This window comes from Taudactylus pleione, unplaced genomic scaffold (assembly GCF_031769625.1).
Source record: "Taudactylus pleione unplaced genomic scaffold, aTauple2 ptg000208l, whole genome shotgun sequence".
In the NCBI taxonomy this organism is placed as follows: domain Eukaryota; kingdom Metazoa; phylum Chordata; class Amphibia; order Anura; family Myobatrachidae; genus Taudactylus; species Taudactylus pleione.
Genome location: NW_028284610.1, coordinates 1512555 through 1528430, shown reverse-complemented (window position 1 = coordinate 1528430; position 15876 = coordinate 1512555). Strand labels below are relative to the sequence as shown.

General features: G+C 43.0%; 1 protein-coding gene across 1 annotated transcript in view; it reads left to right on the top strand.

The window, feature by feature from the left end:
* The window catches only part of VPS41 (VPS41 subunit of HOPS complex), a 307161-nt gene that overhangs the window by 279040 nt on the left and 12245 nt on the right, over positions 1-15876 (top strand). Inside the window, exons 25-27 of the mRNA XM_088478142.1 lie at positions 75-211; positions 6711-6810; positions 8237-8281. Coding sequence (XP_088334268.1) covers positions 75-211; positions 6711-6810; positions 8237-8281 — 282 coding nt within the window. The remainder of the gene's footprint in view (positions 1-74; positions 212-6710; positions 6811-8236; positions 8282-15876) is intronic.

Sequence of the window (15876 nt, the reverse complement as noted above, 5' to 3'; positions counted from 1 at the left end):
CAGTGCTGTTGAATATCGTTGCTGTGAAAATAATAATAATATCCTCTAATGTTTGTATTTCTTCTCTCATTAAGCCTTTATAACGGGATTACTAAATAACATTGGAACCCATGTTGATCCAATCCTTCTAATTAAACGCATTAAAGAGGGAATGGAGATTCCTAACTTGAGGGATTCACTTGTTAAAATCCTGCAGGACTATAACCTCCAAGTAAGTAACAAACCCCTTCTGAAAGATTGTGAAAATGAAAGTGAATTAGAGAAAAGTATAATTAAAATGCGTGTTGCTCCAGTCATATTGTGTTCTGTATAGTGCATCCGGAAAGTATTCACAACCCTTCACTTTTTCCACATTTTGTTATGTTACAGCCTTATTCCAAAATGGAATAAATTAATTTTTGTCCTCAAAATTCTACACACAATACCCCATAATGACAATATGTAAAAAGTTTTTTTTACGATTTTTGCAAATGTAATAATAAAAAAAAACTAAGAAATCACATGTACATAAGTATTCACAACCTTTGCTCAATACTTTGTTGATGCACCATTGGCAGCAATTACAGCCTCAAGTCTTTTTGAATATGATGCCACAAGCTTGGCACACCTATCTTTAGGCAGTTTTGCCCATTCCTCTTTGCAGCACCTCTCAAGGTTCAGCAGGTTGGATGGGAAGCGTCGGTGCACAGCAATTTTTAGATCTCTCCAGAGATGTTCAATTGGATTCAAGTCTGGGTTCTGGCTGGGCCACTCAAGGACATTCACAGCGTTGTCTTGAAGCCACTCCTTTGATATCTTGGCTTTGTGCTTAGGGTCGTTGTCCTGCTGAAAGATGAACCATCGCAGGTTATCATCCAGGATGTCTCTGTACATTGCTGCATTCATCTTTCCCTCTATCCTGACTAGTCTCCCAGTTCCTGCTGCTGAAAAACATCCCCACAGCATGATGCTGCCACCACCATGCTTCACTGTAGGGATGGTATTGGCCTGGAGATGAGCGGTGCCTGGTTTCCTCCAAACATAACGCCTGGCATTCATGCCAAAGAGTTCAGTCTTTGTCTCTCATGGTCTGAGAGTCCTTCAGGTGCATTTTGGCAAACTCCAGGCGGGCTGCAATGTGCTTTTTTCTAAGGAGTGGCTTCCGTCTGGCCACTCTACCATACAGGCCTGATTGGCGGATTGCTGCAGAGATGGTTGTCCTACTGGAAGGTTCTCCTCTCTCCACAGAGGAATGCTGTAGCTCTGACAGAGTGACCATCGGGTTCTTGGTCACCTCCCTGACTAGGGCCCTTCTCCCCCGATCGCTCAGTTTAGAAGGCCTGGTGGTCCTAACTTCTTCCATTTACGGATGATGGAGGCCACTGTGCTCATTGGGACCTTTAAAGCAGCTGATATATTTCTGTACCCTTCCCCAGATTTGTGCCTCGAGACAAAACTGTCTCGGAGGTCTGCAGACAATTCCTTGGACTTCATGCTTGGTTTGTGCTCTGACATGCACTGTCAAGTGTGGGACCTTATATGGACAGGTGTATGCCCTTCAAAATCATGTCCAATAAACTGGATTTACCATAGGTGGATTCCAATTAAGCTGTAGGAACATCTCAAGGATGATCAGTGGAAACAGGATGCACCTGAGCTCAAGCTTGAGCTTCATGGCAAAGGCCGTGAATACTTATGTAGATGTGATTTTCTTTTTTTTTTTAAATTAAATTAGCAAAAATCTCAAAAAGACTTTTTACACGTTGTCATTATGGGGTATAGTGTGTAGAATTTTGAGGACAAAAATGAATTTACTCCATTTTGGAATAAGGCTGTAACATAACAAAATGTGGAAAAAGTGAAGCGTTGTACTGTGTGTGTGTATGTATATATATATATATATATATATATATATATATAACATATATGCATTGTATGTGACTTTTATGTAGGTTCTGCTGTGTGCTATACTGCCTTTTTTTCCTGAATAACTGTCAGTTATAACTGTCACTGCTACTTCTCCTCATAACCCTCTGCTACAGGTGTGTGGGTTGTCACATTGTATTGTATTTGCATAACATTGTATTGTTTTGTTATGTCTAAATATAAAGAGAAGCAAAAGGTTGAAGCCCCTTAGCTGGTTTCATGTATGGCCTGTCAGACGTGCTTGTCCCCTCAGGATTTCATATAGGATGGATTATGTGGTCGCTGTCACCACATCAATCCTGCCTACCAGCTCCTGGGCAGGAACCCCCTTGGGCTTCTTTTTCCCAAATTATGGCCCAGGTTGTGAACCGTTTATCTACACCCATGCCGACCCCTACTATGGGGTACCCTCAGCAGTTTTCACGGCCTTTGCCATGAAGCTCAAGCTTGACATAAGTATTCACGGCCTTTGCCATGAAGCTCAAGCTTGAGCTCAGGTGCATCCTGTTTCCACTGATCATCCTTGAGATGTTCCTACAGCTTAATTGGAATCCACCTGTGGTAAATCCAGTTTATTGGACATGATTTTGAAGGGCATACACCTGTCCATATAAGGTCCCACACTTGACAGTGCATGTCAGAGCACAAACCAAGCATGAAGTCCAAGGAATTGTCTGCAGACCTCCGAGACAGTTTTGTCTCGAGTCACAAATCTGGGGAAGGGTACAGAAATATATCAGCTGCTTTAAAGGTCCCAATGAGCACAGTGGCCTCCATCATCCGTAAATGGAAGAAGTTAGGAACCACCAGGACTCTTCCTAGAGGGTACCCCAAGTTAGGAACCACCAGGACTCTTCCTAGAGGGTACCCCATAGTAGGGGTCGGCATTAGTGTAGATAAACGGTTCACAACCTGTGCCATAATTTGGGAAAAAGAAGCCCAAGGGGGTTCCTGCCCAGGAGCTGGTAGGCAGGATTGATGTGGTGACAGCGACCACATAATCCATCCTTTAAAGCAGCTGATATAATTCTGTACCCTTCCCCAGATTTGTGCCTCGAGACAAAACTGTCTCGGAGGTCTGCAGACAATTCCTTGGACTTCATGCTTGGTTTGTGCTCTGACATGCACTGTCAAGTGTGGGACCTTATATGGACAGGTGTATGACCCAAACAAAGAGTTAACAAAGGTATGTTATACCATAACTCTTATTTTACTTTCACTGTCAAACGTCTACTACTAGAAAAATGTTAAATCTGATTGACTGCTAAAAGATTTTTTTTCGCAATACTGTGCAACTCCTTTTATAAATGTCAGTGATTGTATATAGTTTATGTTTTTAAAAAAAGGGGGGTTGGAGTGGAGACTTCTTTGAACATCAATGATCATTGTTTTGTTGAGATAGTTAATATCTGCTATTACAACGGAATAGCCGCCAGTTCAAATCCTGATGACGGATCCCTGAAGACTGAAGATCCCGACAGAGGTGGTAAGTATACTATTCCTTCTCTTCTCTCTCCCCCTAACCCTCCCTCTCCAGTGCCCAACCCTAATCTCCCCCCTAGTGCCTAATCCTAACCTCCCCCCTGCGGTCCCTAACCCCCCTCCCTGTAGCCTAACCCTCTAAGGGGGGTGCCTAACCCTAATCTCCCCCTGGGGGTGCCTAAACCCTCCATCCGCAGTGCACTACTTACCCGGCTGTAGACGTTCGGGATGCCGACACTGGTATCCTGATCTCTTTCGGGCATTATGCCGGACTCTGGGATTCCGGCGTCGGTATGTCAATGTCCGGGATCCCGTCCACCGGCAAATCGACTCCATCCCGTTTTTGTACTGCATGGCACTGCAGGACTGCCCTTTATTTGTTATCATTATTGTTTTAATTACGATCTTGTTTTAAGGCTGCTTCAAACACTATCGGCTTCATCCCTGCGCTCCCTGGACACCATACCATTACACAAATGCTTTGTGGATATTATCATTTAGCTTAAACTGACAATACATAAACCAACTGGCTTTGTCTATATATATATATATATATATATATATATATATATAGATATAGTGCATCCGGAAAGTATTCACAGCGCTTCACTTTTTCAACATGTTATAGGTAAATGTTGCTTAGTTGTTGTTTGTATTCCTGATGAAAATCTTACCAGATTGAAACGTTGAACATGCAATAACGGGTCCGTGACCCTGTCTGTGTGATTTATTTATACTCGAGTGCCGCTGCCTCTTTGTTGCTTATATATACACACACACATACACACACACACACACCATCCAGGAAGTATTCACGGCGCTTCACTTTTTTCACATTTCGTTATGTTACAGCCTTATTCCAAAATAAATTCAATTTTGTCCTCAAAATTCTACACACAATACCCCATAATGACAACGTGTAAAAAGTTTTTTTGTGATTTTTCTGAATTTAATAATAAAAAAAGAAATCACATGTACATAAGTATTCACAGCCTTTGCCATGAAGCTCAAAATTGAGCTCAGGTGCATCCTGTTTCCACTGATCATCCTTGAGCTGTTCCTCAGCTTAATTGGAGTGTACCGGTGATAAATTCAGTTGTTTGGACATGATTTTGACTGGCATACACCTGTTTATATAATGTCCCACACTTGACAGTGCATGTCAGGCACAAACCAAGCATGAAGTCCAAGGAATTGTCTGTAGACCTCCGAGACAGTTTTGTCTCGAGGCACAAATCTGGGGAAGGGTACAGAAAAATATCTGCTGCTTTGAAGTCCCCAATGAGCACAATGGCCTCCATCATCCGTAAATGGAAGAAGTTCGGAACCACCAGGACTCTTCCTAGAGTTGGCTGGCTGTCTAAACTGAGCGATCGTGGGAGGAGGGCCCTAGTCAGGGAGGTGACCAAGAAACCGATGGTCACTCTGTCAGAGCTACAGCATTCCTCTGTGGAGAGAGAAGAACCTTTCAGAAGGACAACCATCTCTGCAGCAATCCACCAATCAGGCCTGTAAGGTAGAGTGGCCAGACGGAAGCCCGCCTGGAGTTTGCCAAAATGCACCTGAAGGACTCTCAGACCATGAGAAACAAAATTCTGTGGTTTGATGAGGTAAGTATTGGGGGTTAGGGTTAGGCACTAGGGGGAGGGTTAGGCACTAAGGGGGAGGGTTAGGGTTAGGCACTAAGGGGGAGGGTTATGTTAATGGTGCATGGAGGGGCCCCAAACAGGAAGGGTTAGGGTAGGGAGAAGGGTAGGGTTAGCATACCGACTAACAAGTGTTGTTATGTTAACACTGTCAGAATCCTTCACTGCCGGCAACCCATGCCCAGCTTGATCTAGTTAGATAAGATCCCCTTTTGCTTCCAAAGCAGTGTCTTTCTGGCTCCCACCCCACTATTATATAATCCATTATGTTCATCACTGTAAGGTTCATTTTCTGTGGTAAAATTTTCTGTAAGCTTTGCAGATCTGGAGGCTCTGAGATTCCCAATGATAGCCTAGGGAAAATGCATGGCTTTATGGGTTATTGTTTTGCCAAGTAATAAAAAAGTAAATCACTTTTAAGTTTTAAGCAGAGATTTCTCAAAACAACATTAACTTACAATGTTATTTTCTCCATAGTGCATTGTTTTGATGATTCATCTTTAATTAAAACTGTGCACAGAGTTATTAATCATGTTGGGATAATGCTGACTGGCATATCTGCATCTTTCTGAATATCCCCTGAAGTTTATTAATTTAGAGAGCTCGACTTTGCTTATTTATACCGTTTAGATATTTTCTTACTTTTTACTGCCTTTTTGCTCATACTTTATTTCCATATTGATAGATTACACATCAAGCTTTTAAACACTTTTTCTCAGTGTTTTTTGTTTGTGGTTTATTTAAAAGAGAATCAGCAGTGTGATATCGGTATAAATTCAATGTCTTTACAATTTAGCATTCTGCAATATAATATTGTTTTACAGTGAGCAATTATTAGATTCAATTTTAAGACATTTTTTATTTATAATATGTTCTAATATTTTTTTGTTTGTTAGTTGGGGGGGTTTGCAAGCTGCTACTAACCTTGATTTTGACACTTTTTCAAGTCATTCTTGATTGTCAATCGTATATGGCTGAATGGGATACACTTTCCTTTCAAATGCATTTTTTGAGGCAAGTTAACGCTATATGCTTATCCCATTATTTTTTTTCAGTTTTATAATACATACAGTTTTATTTTGAGAAATTCAAGATTACACTCATGTAAACATCCCTCATTACATTGTAATTAGCAAACCGCAATATATACTGCAGCAACTCTTATCTATTAATTGAAGTCTGTTTGGTCAAGTAAATGTGTGGAAGCGGTAGATATGAAATGTCTTCTCTTATAATATATAAGTTCTAGTTTGGCAGCAATGTTTCCTCTGGTGTTACTGACTGATTTGAGTCACTGACATTATTTTGTAACCTGTGGATCAGGAAAATTATATATGATATTACCATTTATTTTTACACTTCCCTTGGTATTTGGTTCCATTAGAACTGACATAATAGGCAATATTTACTAAGCGGCGGGTTCTAAACCAAGGCAGTTTGGTGGCGATTTGACAGCAGGTTCTAAACCCTGGTGGTTTAGTGGTGGTTTGACGGCGGTTTCTAAATGACACCAAAACCGCTGACTTGTGATTTTAGACATAGCCCTGTTCTATTGTATTCTAAAATGTGTTTTGACGGTGGTTTTGCTGTTAAGTTGTAGTAGCTATGTAGCTGCTACTGAATATTACATTAAAATGGCTTTTATATTGTATAATATGTTGTTCTGTTTTGTTGCAGATATTGCTAAGAGAAGGCTACAAGAAAATTTTAGTATCTGACTCGCTGTCATTATTAAAGAAAATTCACAGAACTCAATCAAAAGCTATGCTGGTCGATGGTGTGTTTTTATTTATGTAGTATTATTATTGTAGATATTCATTTATTGTACTTCTAGTACATTTATTACATTTTAATTATGTTGAAGGTAATATGAACATTAGATTGAGGTAAAAATCATTTACAGTTACATGTAAGGCTCTTTTATTACTTGTGGTTTTCCTGAGAATGACACAGTTTATCATTTGGAATATTTTGCCAACAATTTAACAAAACATTATACCCGTCTTTCGTTATGAAACCCCCAGAATGTCTGTCCTCTTATGTTGCTTTTGTAGTAAACATCTGACATTCTTCCAAAGCAGCAGCTAGTATTTACTGTTTTCCTGCTGTGTTTCTTCTGATGTTTCTGGATAAAATACTAACATTATCTTTTGCTGCTGTATCATGTAACAAAAGCAGACCTGGTGAGTACATTTGTAAAGCAGCTGCAACATATTCATTATAGTTTTGGTCAAAAATGATTCTTAATCCAGTATAATGATGGATTGCCTTCTCTCAACCTCCACACCTCCCAACTGTCCCAGTTTCAGTGGTACTGTCCTGGTTTGAGGGTTCTGTCCTGCTGTCACAATTGTGACTGCACGGTGCCGTTGGGGAGGTATGCATAGCAGAGCAGCAATAAACGGATGCCCTGTGCATTTGTCACTTTTCCTCTCAGCAGTTAAAGGGTAATAGTAGGTTTCCAGAGTCCGATAAGGCCACCTACCCTGCTCATTCATGTGATGTGGACATGACCGCTGTCCCAATCTGCTCACCTCCAATATTGGGAGGTATGCAACCCCTCTGCCAGTGACCCCCAAATCCATTCACTAGGCTACTGTATAAATAACATTAAGGTTATTTAGCAAATTGTAGAAATAGTGATAAATATCACAATTATTTTGTGATTTACAAGCAATTTATATATTAAATGCAAACTGATATGTAATTCAGCAGCTTCCAACTCCGACCGTCAGGTAAATTTCTCAGTGAGAAATATAGAAATGGACTAGTTATGACACCCACAGGTCTGAGCTTGATAGGTGAATTGTGTGTATGTTTTCATGTTCCCAAAACAGTATGTTAATAGTTTTAACTCCACAACAATAGAGATTCAGAAGTCTTTTAGTGGTGAATTAATTTGCTTACTCTCTGATTATACTCTTTTACATTTTTCTTTGCCACCTTACACATTGTTTTGCATGCTAGTGTTACAGTATGTCACACTGTATTTGTGCAAGGCACACGTGAGGCTCTGTAGGGCACCACTTGCTGTCCATTTATATTGTAACATGAAAAACCCTTTCTACTCTTTCACTGCAATAGTTCCAGCAAAAATACTGTACAGCACAACACATAGCAAAATAAACTTTTCTCTATCTATTGCATTCTCACGGTTTTCATTTTGATGTCATTTATCTATTCTCTCTTTTTTTTTCTTGCAGAGGATAATATTTGTGAGTTTTGCTTGTCACCAATACTTCCAACGGGTACAGTACTGCTTTTCTTCTGTTATAGTGTACAAATACATTGCCACTGATCTGTGCCCAACCTTTTCCACTTAATGAGACAAAATAAATGTTATAATGTTTGCAAGTGTGTTATTACATCCATATCTGAGCATGTAATCTATTGGATGGATGAGGACATTGAGTTTGCTCTCATCTTGTCACTTACTGTGTCTGTCTATTTAGTATGTATGAAGATGAATAGTTTAGAACAATATCTAAACTCGAAGATAGTCAGATTTGTAATAAATTGTATAAAATATAAATCTTCCAATTCCATTTAATTAAATCATCAAAGTGGTTTGCAGATTAATATTTAAAGCATTTTAAAGTTTTGTATCTAAGAATTATGTAGCTGTGAAACAGATTGATTATTAAAATCTGGTAAATTAGTGTTGTGACCTGTAATTCAGTTTTTGTCTTCATGCCATGGGGGACACAGGCATTGACCATGGGTATAGGCTGGAGCAGGAGGAGTCCGAGCACCAACTAGTTAAATTTTTTCTCCCAGCAGCCCCGGCTCCTCCGCCCCTATACCCCGCCCCCAGCCCCAGGCAGGCCTGTTTTAGTCTGGTGCCTTGCAGGAGCAGGCACTGTTTTAGAGACTGCTTTTAAGGTTTTTATTCTATGAGTGAGCAGCGCTCGGTGTCCCATAGGACGCCCGCACTGCCGCTCCACCGCCCCCCTGCCCTGGCAGCTGCAGCACTGGGTCAGTGACTTCGGCCGGTCCCCATGCACACACCAGGGACCCGCAGCCACAGCTGGATGCCGGGGGGAGCACAGCCGGTGCTAAACAAGGTAAGAATGGCTCCCTATTTGCAGGGAGCCACATTGCAGAGGCTGTCACCGCCGGTCACCCACAGCTATGCGAGCGGCCAGGAAGCTGCTCCAAAAAGGAGAAGGGACGGCCCTGATTCAGAGCGAACGCTCTGTCAGAGCACCCGGCTCTGAATCAGGGCCTGAGTTTTCAGCCTCATCTCCAAGGTGGTCAAAGTGACTCTTATTTGGAGGATTACTGCAGGGGGTGGTAAACCCTCTTCTGTTAAGCCCCACTTTCTGTTTTGAGGTCACATTAATTTAACTTCGTGGCTAGTTAATTCTACGCCCCTGTTTCGGTATGATTTGGACTCTAAGGTTTCCTTAGCTCATGAGGACGATTTGTCCAATACTTAAGAGTCCGAGACCTCTTATTTCCCTCACTCCCTTCCGCACAGAAGAAGGTTACATCTTCTGACAGCTAGAGGGCCTTCTAGTGGAGATGTGGGCTCATCCTAATGCGGATCAAGCCAGATGGGAGTCTCCTCCTCAGGGTGCTCACATTGTCTGCCTAGTAATGAACACTACCCTTCCTATTCCTAATACGGCATCTCTTAAGAATCTGACAGATAGGATGTTAGCCTTCTCTCAGGAGTTTTATACTCATGCAGGTGCTATCGCACATCCAGCCCTGGATTTCGCTTGGGTGGCTAAAGCCATTGGAGGCTGGGCTTATGCCCTTCAGGAGGGCCTCAGCTTGGGTACCCATAGGAATAAGCATATCAGGGAGGTGGCCTCTTATCTTGTAGAGGCAGCAATAGATACTGGTATCCTAACCACCAAGGTGTCGGCATCCTCGGCTGCTAAGCAAGCCCTCTGGCTTCGTTCCTGGTGCGCTGACTTAGACTCTAAGAAGGCCCTAGAGCAGGGGTCTTCAACCTTGGCCCTCCAGCTGCTGTGCAACTACACATCCCAGCATGCACTGCCACCTTTTTGATATAACAGCATGCTAAAATTATGGCAATGCATGCTGGGATGTGTAGTTCCACAGCAGCAGGAGGGCCACGGTTGAAGACCCCTGCCCTTGAGGCTCTTCCTTTTTCAGGCCCTGATTGGGACAAGGTCATGACTATAGTAGCGGCGTCCAGGATGGTCCTCCCTTCTGGAACAGCCCCAACAAGGTTGTGGACATCTAATTTTCTCTCCTTTCATCTGCAGGGAAAAGCCAAGGGCCAGCCTTTCTCGAGGTTCAAGGGTTACTCATCCAGGAGACCAAAAACGGCCTTGGTCTACTGGGTGCCCTACCACCAAGTCTACTGACAAACCTTTAAAATCAAAAAGTAGGAGGGAAAATATTGGCGCTTCAAATATAGCAAGCTGCAGCCTTTTTCAAAAAGATTTGCCCCTACAGATCTGGATTGATATCTTGTATATAGAATATTAAAAAAAATGGCGCTGCTCGCCATGTCACATATATGTAATTTGTGAGGCGAAATCGATTTTTAATGATACTTATCCGTAATTGTTGAGCTTTTTCATAATTGTTGAACTTTTAATGCCTCCTTTGTAATTCTCTCCACTGTTAAGGTTCCATAAACATAGAAAAAAGTTATATATAACAACAATGTGTAGTATCTTCTTAAATATGGTACAAAAAGGAGATTTTTTTTGCACAAGAATATAATTAAGCGTACCACAACTCACTGGATCAGAGATGGGTAGACGTCTATAATGGTATCTTTGAAAATGAATCCCCCGGGGATATGCACACACACCTAAACTTTCGCTTATATGCGGAGCGGGATGCACAAAGGTATCTTTAAAATAGGAAAATGGGTAAATCTAGTACAGGGTGCGTACCAGTACTCACACAACTTCTAGCAGTATCCAACTTATAAAGGTATCTTTCATTCTCCCAATGATATCAAATGACGATCTCAGATTCTCATTAATTGTTGAACTTTTTATGCCTCCTTTGTGATTCTCTTTCTCTCCACCATAAAGGTTCCATACATATAGAAGAAAAAGGTGTATTGCCTTCTTTAAATAATGGCACAAAAAAGTTTTTTTGGCACAAAAATATAATAAGGCGTACCCCTACTCACTAGATCAGAGATGGGTGTACGTCTGTAATGGTATCTTTGAAAGTGAGTCCTCCAAGGATAAGCACACACACCTAAACTAACCCTTGTATGAAGCTGGGCGAGATCTACAAAGGCCAAGGGCCAGCCTTTCAAAAGGTTCCAGGGTTACTCATGCAGGGGTTCCAGGCCCGAGCAAAATGGCCTTGGTCTACTGGGTGCCCTACCACCAAGTCTACTGACAAACCTGCCAATCAACAGGGTGGGCCTCCATCTCGGGGATACCAGCATGGGAGGCCAACTTCTGCTGTTCTCTCGAGACCTGGTTAGCAACCATCCCGGATGCCTGGGTGCGAGGGTTGTTTCCCTGGGCTATATCCTAACATTTTTGGGAGCGGCCTGCAGAGCAATTTCATTCTACGGGTTTTCCGGTGGATTCAGGCAAAGCAGAGAATCTGTGGGAGTCGCTACCTGGCTGGCTTCCAAAGTAACTGTTCCAGTTCCCCTGTCTCAAAGGCGCAGAGGCTTTTCTACCAGCCTCTTCTGGGTCCAAAGCTGATCGGTACCTTCCGGCTGATCCTCACCTGAAGGCCCTCAACAGGTTCTTGTTGGTCATTCTGGCTCTGGAGTCGGGGGTTTTCAAGGCCTTTTTGGACATCCATGATGCCTTTTTGCATGTTCTATATGGCTCAGTCACCAGAGCATCCTCAGGTTGCTGGTCTGGGAGGAACATTTCCTTTTTCAGGTATTGCCATTTGGTATTTCCATGAAAGTCATGGGGATATCAGGATTCAACCTTATTTAGATAACCTTCTGATCCTTGCCCGATCACAGGAAGTCCCAGAGAGTCCTTCTCACTCCAGAGGTTCATCTCTCCCTCCTGTAGTGATTGAAAAAGGATCATCTGGAATAAGGGTGACCATTCTGGATTCCAAATTTGGTGCTTCTCACCACGGATGGTAGTCTTCACGGATGGGGGGCAGTGACAGGTCATCACACCTTTCAGGGAAGATGGATAATAAACATTCTGGAGCTGCGAGCAGTATACAAAGCACTCATCATGCACAGGACCTGCTCCAGTGGAGGCACGCGAAGTCATGCGGCCATGGAGGAAGTGACAAAGGTTCTGATTATGCAGAACATCGTCTTCCGGCCATCTTGGCAATATTCATACCGGGAGTCCTCAATTTGGAAGCAGACTTCCTAAGTCGTCAGGACGTACACACCAAACAGTGGTCTCCCCACCCGAGAGTGCTTTAGCTCTTGGTGAACAAATGGGATCTACCAAACATAGGACCTCATTCACAGCCGCTTGCAAAATGCGAGTGTTCGCTCTGAATGACGGCGGCCGCATCTCTAAAATGAGCCGGCCTCCTGGCCACTCGCTAAGCTGTGGGTGACCCACAGTTTTAGCGAGTGGCCAGGTTGATGGTCGCGATGGTCAAGACCATCGCGACCGTCGGGGCTTGCGACGAGACCCTTGTGGTAGGGTCTCGTCTGCCGCAAGCCCCAGAGAGCTTCCGGCTCTAATAGAGCCAGAAGCTCTTCCACTGACATCACTGGTGATGTCAGTGGGGCCACCCACAAACGGCAGGCGTTTGTTTGGGAATGCCTCGGTTTGGGAAGCCACCCCCCCGCCACACCTACAAAACGGGACGAGCTGTCGATCACCATCGACAGCCGCCCCTTTTGTAGTGAGCCCCGGAGCGAGATAATTTCTGTCTTTGGTTCTTAAGGGGCTACAAGCTCTCCCATTTGAACCTTTGGACTCTGTGGATTTGAAATGATTGACAACTAAGACACTTTTCTCCTCACTATCTCTCCTGCACACAGAATTTCTGAAATTTGTTTGCTCGCCACAGGTTTATATTCCCTCTCAATGTCCACGTGGATGTTAGGGAATGATGTTGGACAGTAACTGATGACTTCAGGTTACAAGTACTGAATCCATTATCCACTTTCAACTGTTTAGCAGAAGGATTTGTAGGCATAGGACATTTTTCCCCCCTGTAGAAAGCACAACTGATTGGTCAGTGAGAGCAGAAGATATTTAAGGAGACCTAATAAAAAAATATCAAGCTTGCTTTACTTTGACATCTTCTGGCATTCCAAATTCAGGTCATGCTTTATTATGCTGACAATCTATCCTGAAGTTTGAAAATCTCTTGGCTGTTGTAAATGTCTGGTTCGTTTTCTTTTTCTTGATCTCACTGCTGTTCCAAGTGTTTATCATGGTGGGATCTAACAAATCTGTAATATCAGATGTTTCATTGAAGCCTAGTTCCCTTCCTAGGTTAACAATGTTTTCTATGACTTTCTGAAGCAACTCCTTCACTTTTAGAATTATCATTGTGATCACTCACACAGGCCACAACTTTTGCCAAGCACTTTTCATAGTCTTGGCTCTAACTTCACCCAGAACTTGCCAATGTATTTAACTGCATCCTTGATATTGTATTCTTTCCTAAACTGGGTAAGTGTTGGAGCGTTCTCACCATCAGTCTTCTTGATTGCTTGATCAAAAGTCATGCATAGACAAAAAGCTTTGAAATTGGCAATATCCATTGGCTGCAGAATCAATGTAGTGTTGTGAGACAGTAAAATAATTTTCGCATGCTCATCCAGTCCACTCATGGTGGTAGAGTGCCCTGGAGCATTGTCAAGAAGCAACAGTGACTTGTGTGCAAGGTTATTCTGTGCACAGTGGGCCTGATTCAGACCCGCTCGCGAGCGCTCACAAGCGGGTCGATGTTGGCCCAGTGCGCATGCGCACGACGGAGCCGGCTCCATCGTGCACATGCGCTTGACCCGGATAGCGACGGACAAGCCGTCGCTCCGGGTCTCGTACCAAAGGGGGCATGCTGTCAATGGTGAGCGACAGCACGCCCCCTTTGGTGCGCGTGCCGGGGACGTGGCTGCCCAGACGGAGGCGTTCCCATGTTAACACCTACCATCTGGGGCCGGCCCCACTGACATCACAAGTGATGTCAGCGGGAGTGCTCTCGGCTCTGATAGAGCCGAAAGCATTCCAGGGCTTGCGGCAACGAGACCCTACCACAAGGGTTTCGTCGCAAGCCCGATGGTCGCGATGGTCTTGACCATTGCGACCATCTTCCTGGCCGCTCGCTATAGCTGTGGGTGGTCACCCACAGCTATACGAGCGGCCAGGAGGCCGCTCTAAAAAGTAAGAAGGACGGCCCTGATTCAGAGCGAGCGCTCTGTCAGAGTGTCCGGCTCTGAATCAGGGCCTGTATTCCTTGACGGTTGGACAGAAGTAGTGGCTGAACCAGTCTTCATTGATATCATGGGTCACCCAAGCCTTTCTATTGCTCCACCAGATAACCGGAAGAAATGGCCTTTGAATAATGGTTGAGAGCCTGTTAAATTTCAGAGTGGTAAATAAGACACTCTAAGGGCCGTATTCAATTAGAAGCAAAAAAGCATTTTCCACGAAATTATATCGCCAATTGCGTCTTTTCACCAGGTCGGAACTTATCTCCGTATTCAATTCCAGACGGTTTTTGCCTACGCAGAAAGTCAATACAATGTAATAAGCAAAAAAGATTCGCCTCTGAATAGCAGGTGAAAAAAAGTGCAACATTTTTATTTTGGGGTGCAAAGGTGGGGAAACCTCTCAGAACCCTTAGGACAGCCCCCCAAAGGACAGCTGTGTCAACAAATCCCAGGGAAAGACTTTAAGAACACCCCAAAAAAGTACTTTTATTTTGGGGGTGAAAAAGCACAAAGTGTGGGGGGGGACAAGCATAAAAACTAGCGAAATAGACTTTTTGGGGGCCTGCAAGGATGGGTCAGCTGTTTTTATGATTGCAGGTGATTGCAACAGGTGCATTTTTCACATTTTTTAAAACGTAACTTTAGAGACTTGAAAATATGCTAGCACCCATTTTCAAGTACCCCAAATTTAATAGGTCTACTTATTTCACCAAAAAATACTGCTTAATACCATTCCTCACCACTTGTGCAAAGAAGCTATTGAAACAACTTAAGTACCCCAAACAGTTTTATTAGGGCTATTCGGACACATCTACATTGATCTCCAATGTTAATGCATCTTTTTGAGGGGTTCAGGCTGATTTCCCCAATTCTGACAGCACTTTCTGCCTGTTCTGAATTCACCGCTTGCCGTTTTCGCATCTTTTGCAATCGAATACGGCGAATAGCGGGGAGACGCACAATTAGATTCCCCGTCCAAAAGACGCGATGTCGGTGAAAAGTCCAGCAGGCGAAACTTTTCCGCGGGTGCGAGACTAATTGAATACGGCCCTAAGTAGTAATATATGGAGTGAATAGTACATTTATTTAGTAAAAAAAAGATTTAGTAACGACAAAGTGGATCTCCATGATGTTAGCAGAGAAGATGATGATATCAAGGGGAATGTTAAAACATATTATTAATATAAATAAACATATAAAAGTGAACTAAATGGCAGGGAGCTATTAAGGATTGCAGGTGAGATGCTTAATTAAAAAAAAGAATTGATTAACAATGTAAGGTTACCGTGTGTATATATATATGTGTGTGTGTGTGTTTATATATATATATATATATATATATAGATAGATAGATAATGGGATATATTCGGCACTCCATGTTCTTGCGATATTTAGCAAGAATACAGTAAACACGGAAAAAAATACCTTGTATAGCTGTACCAAGTGAAACCAAGAACATCGACCTGGGAGATAAATTGATGCTGGAGTGATGTCATCAGCCCACCC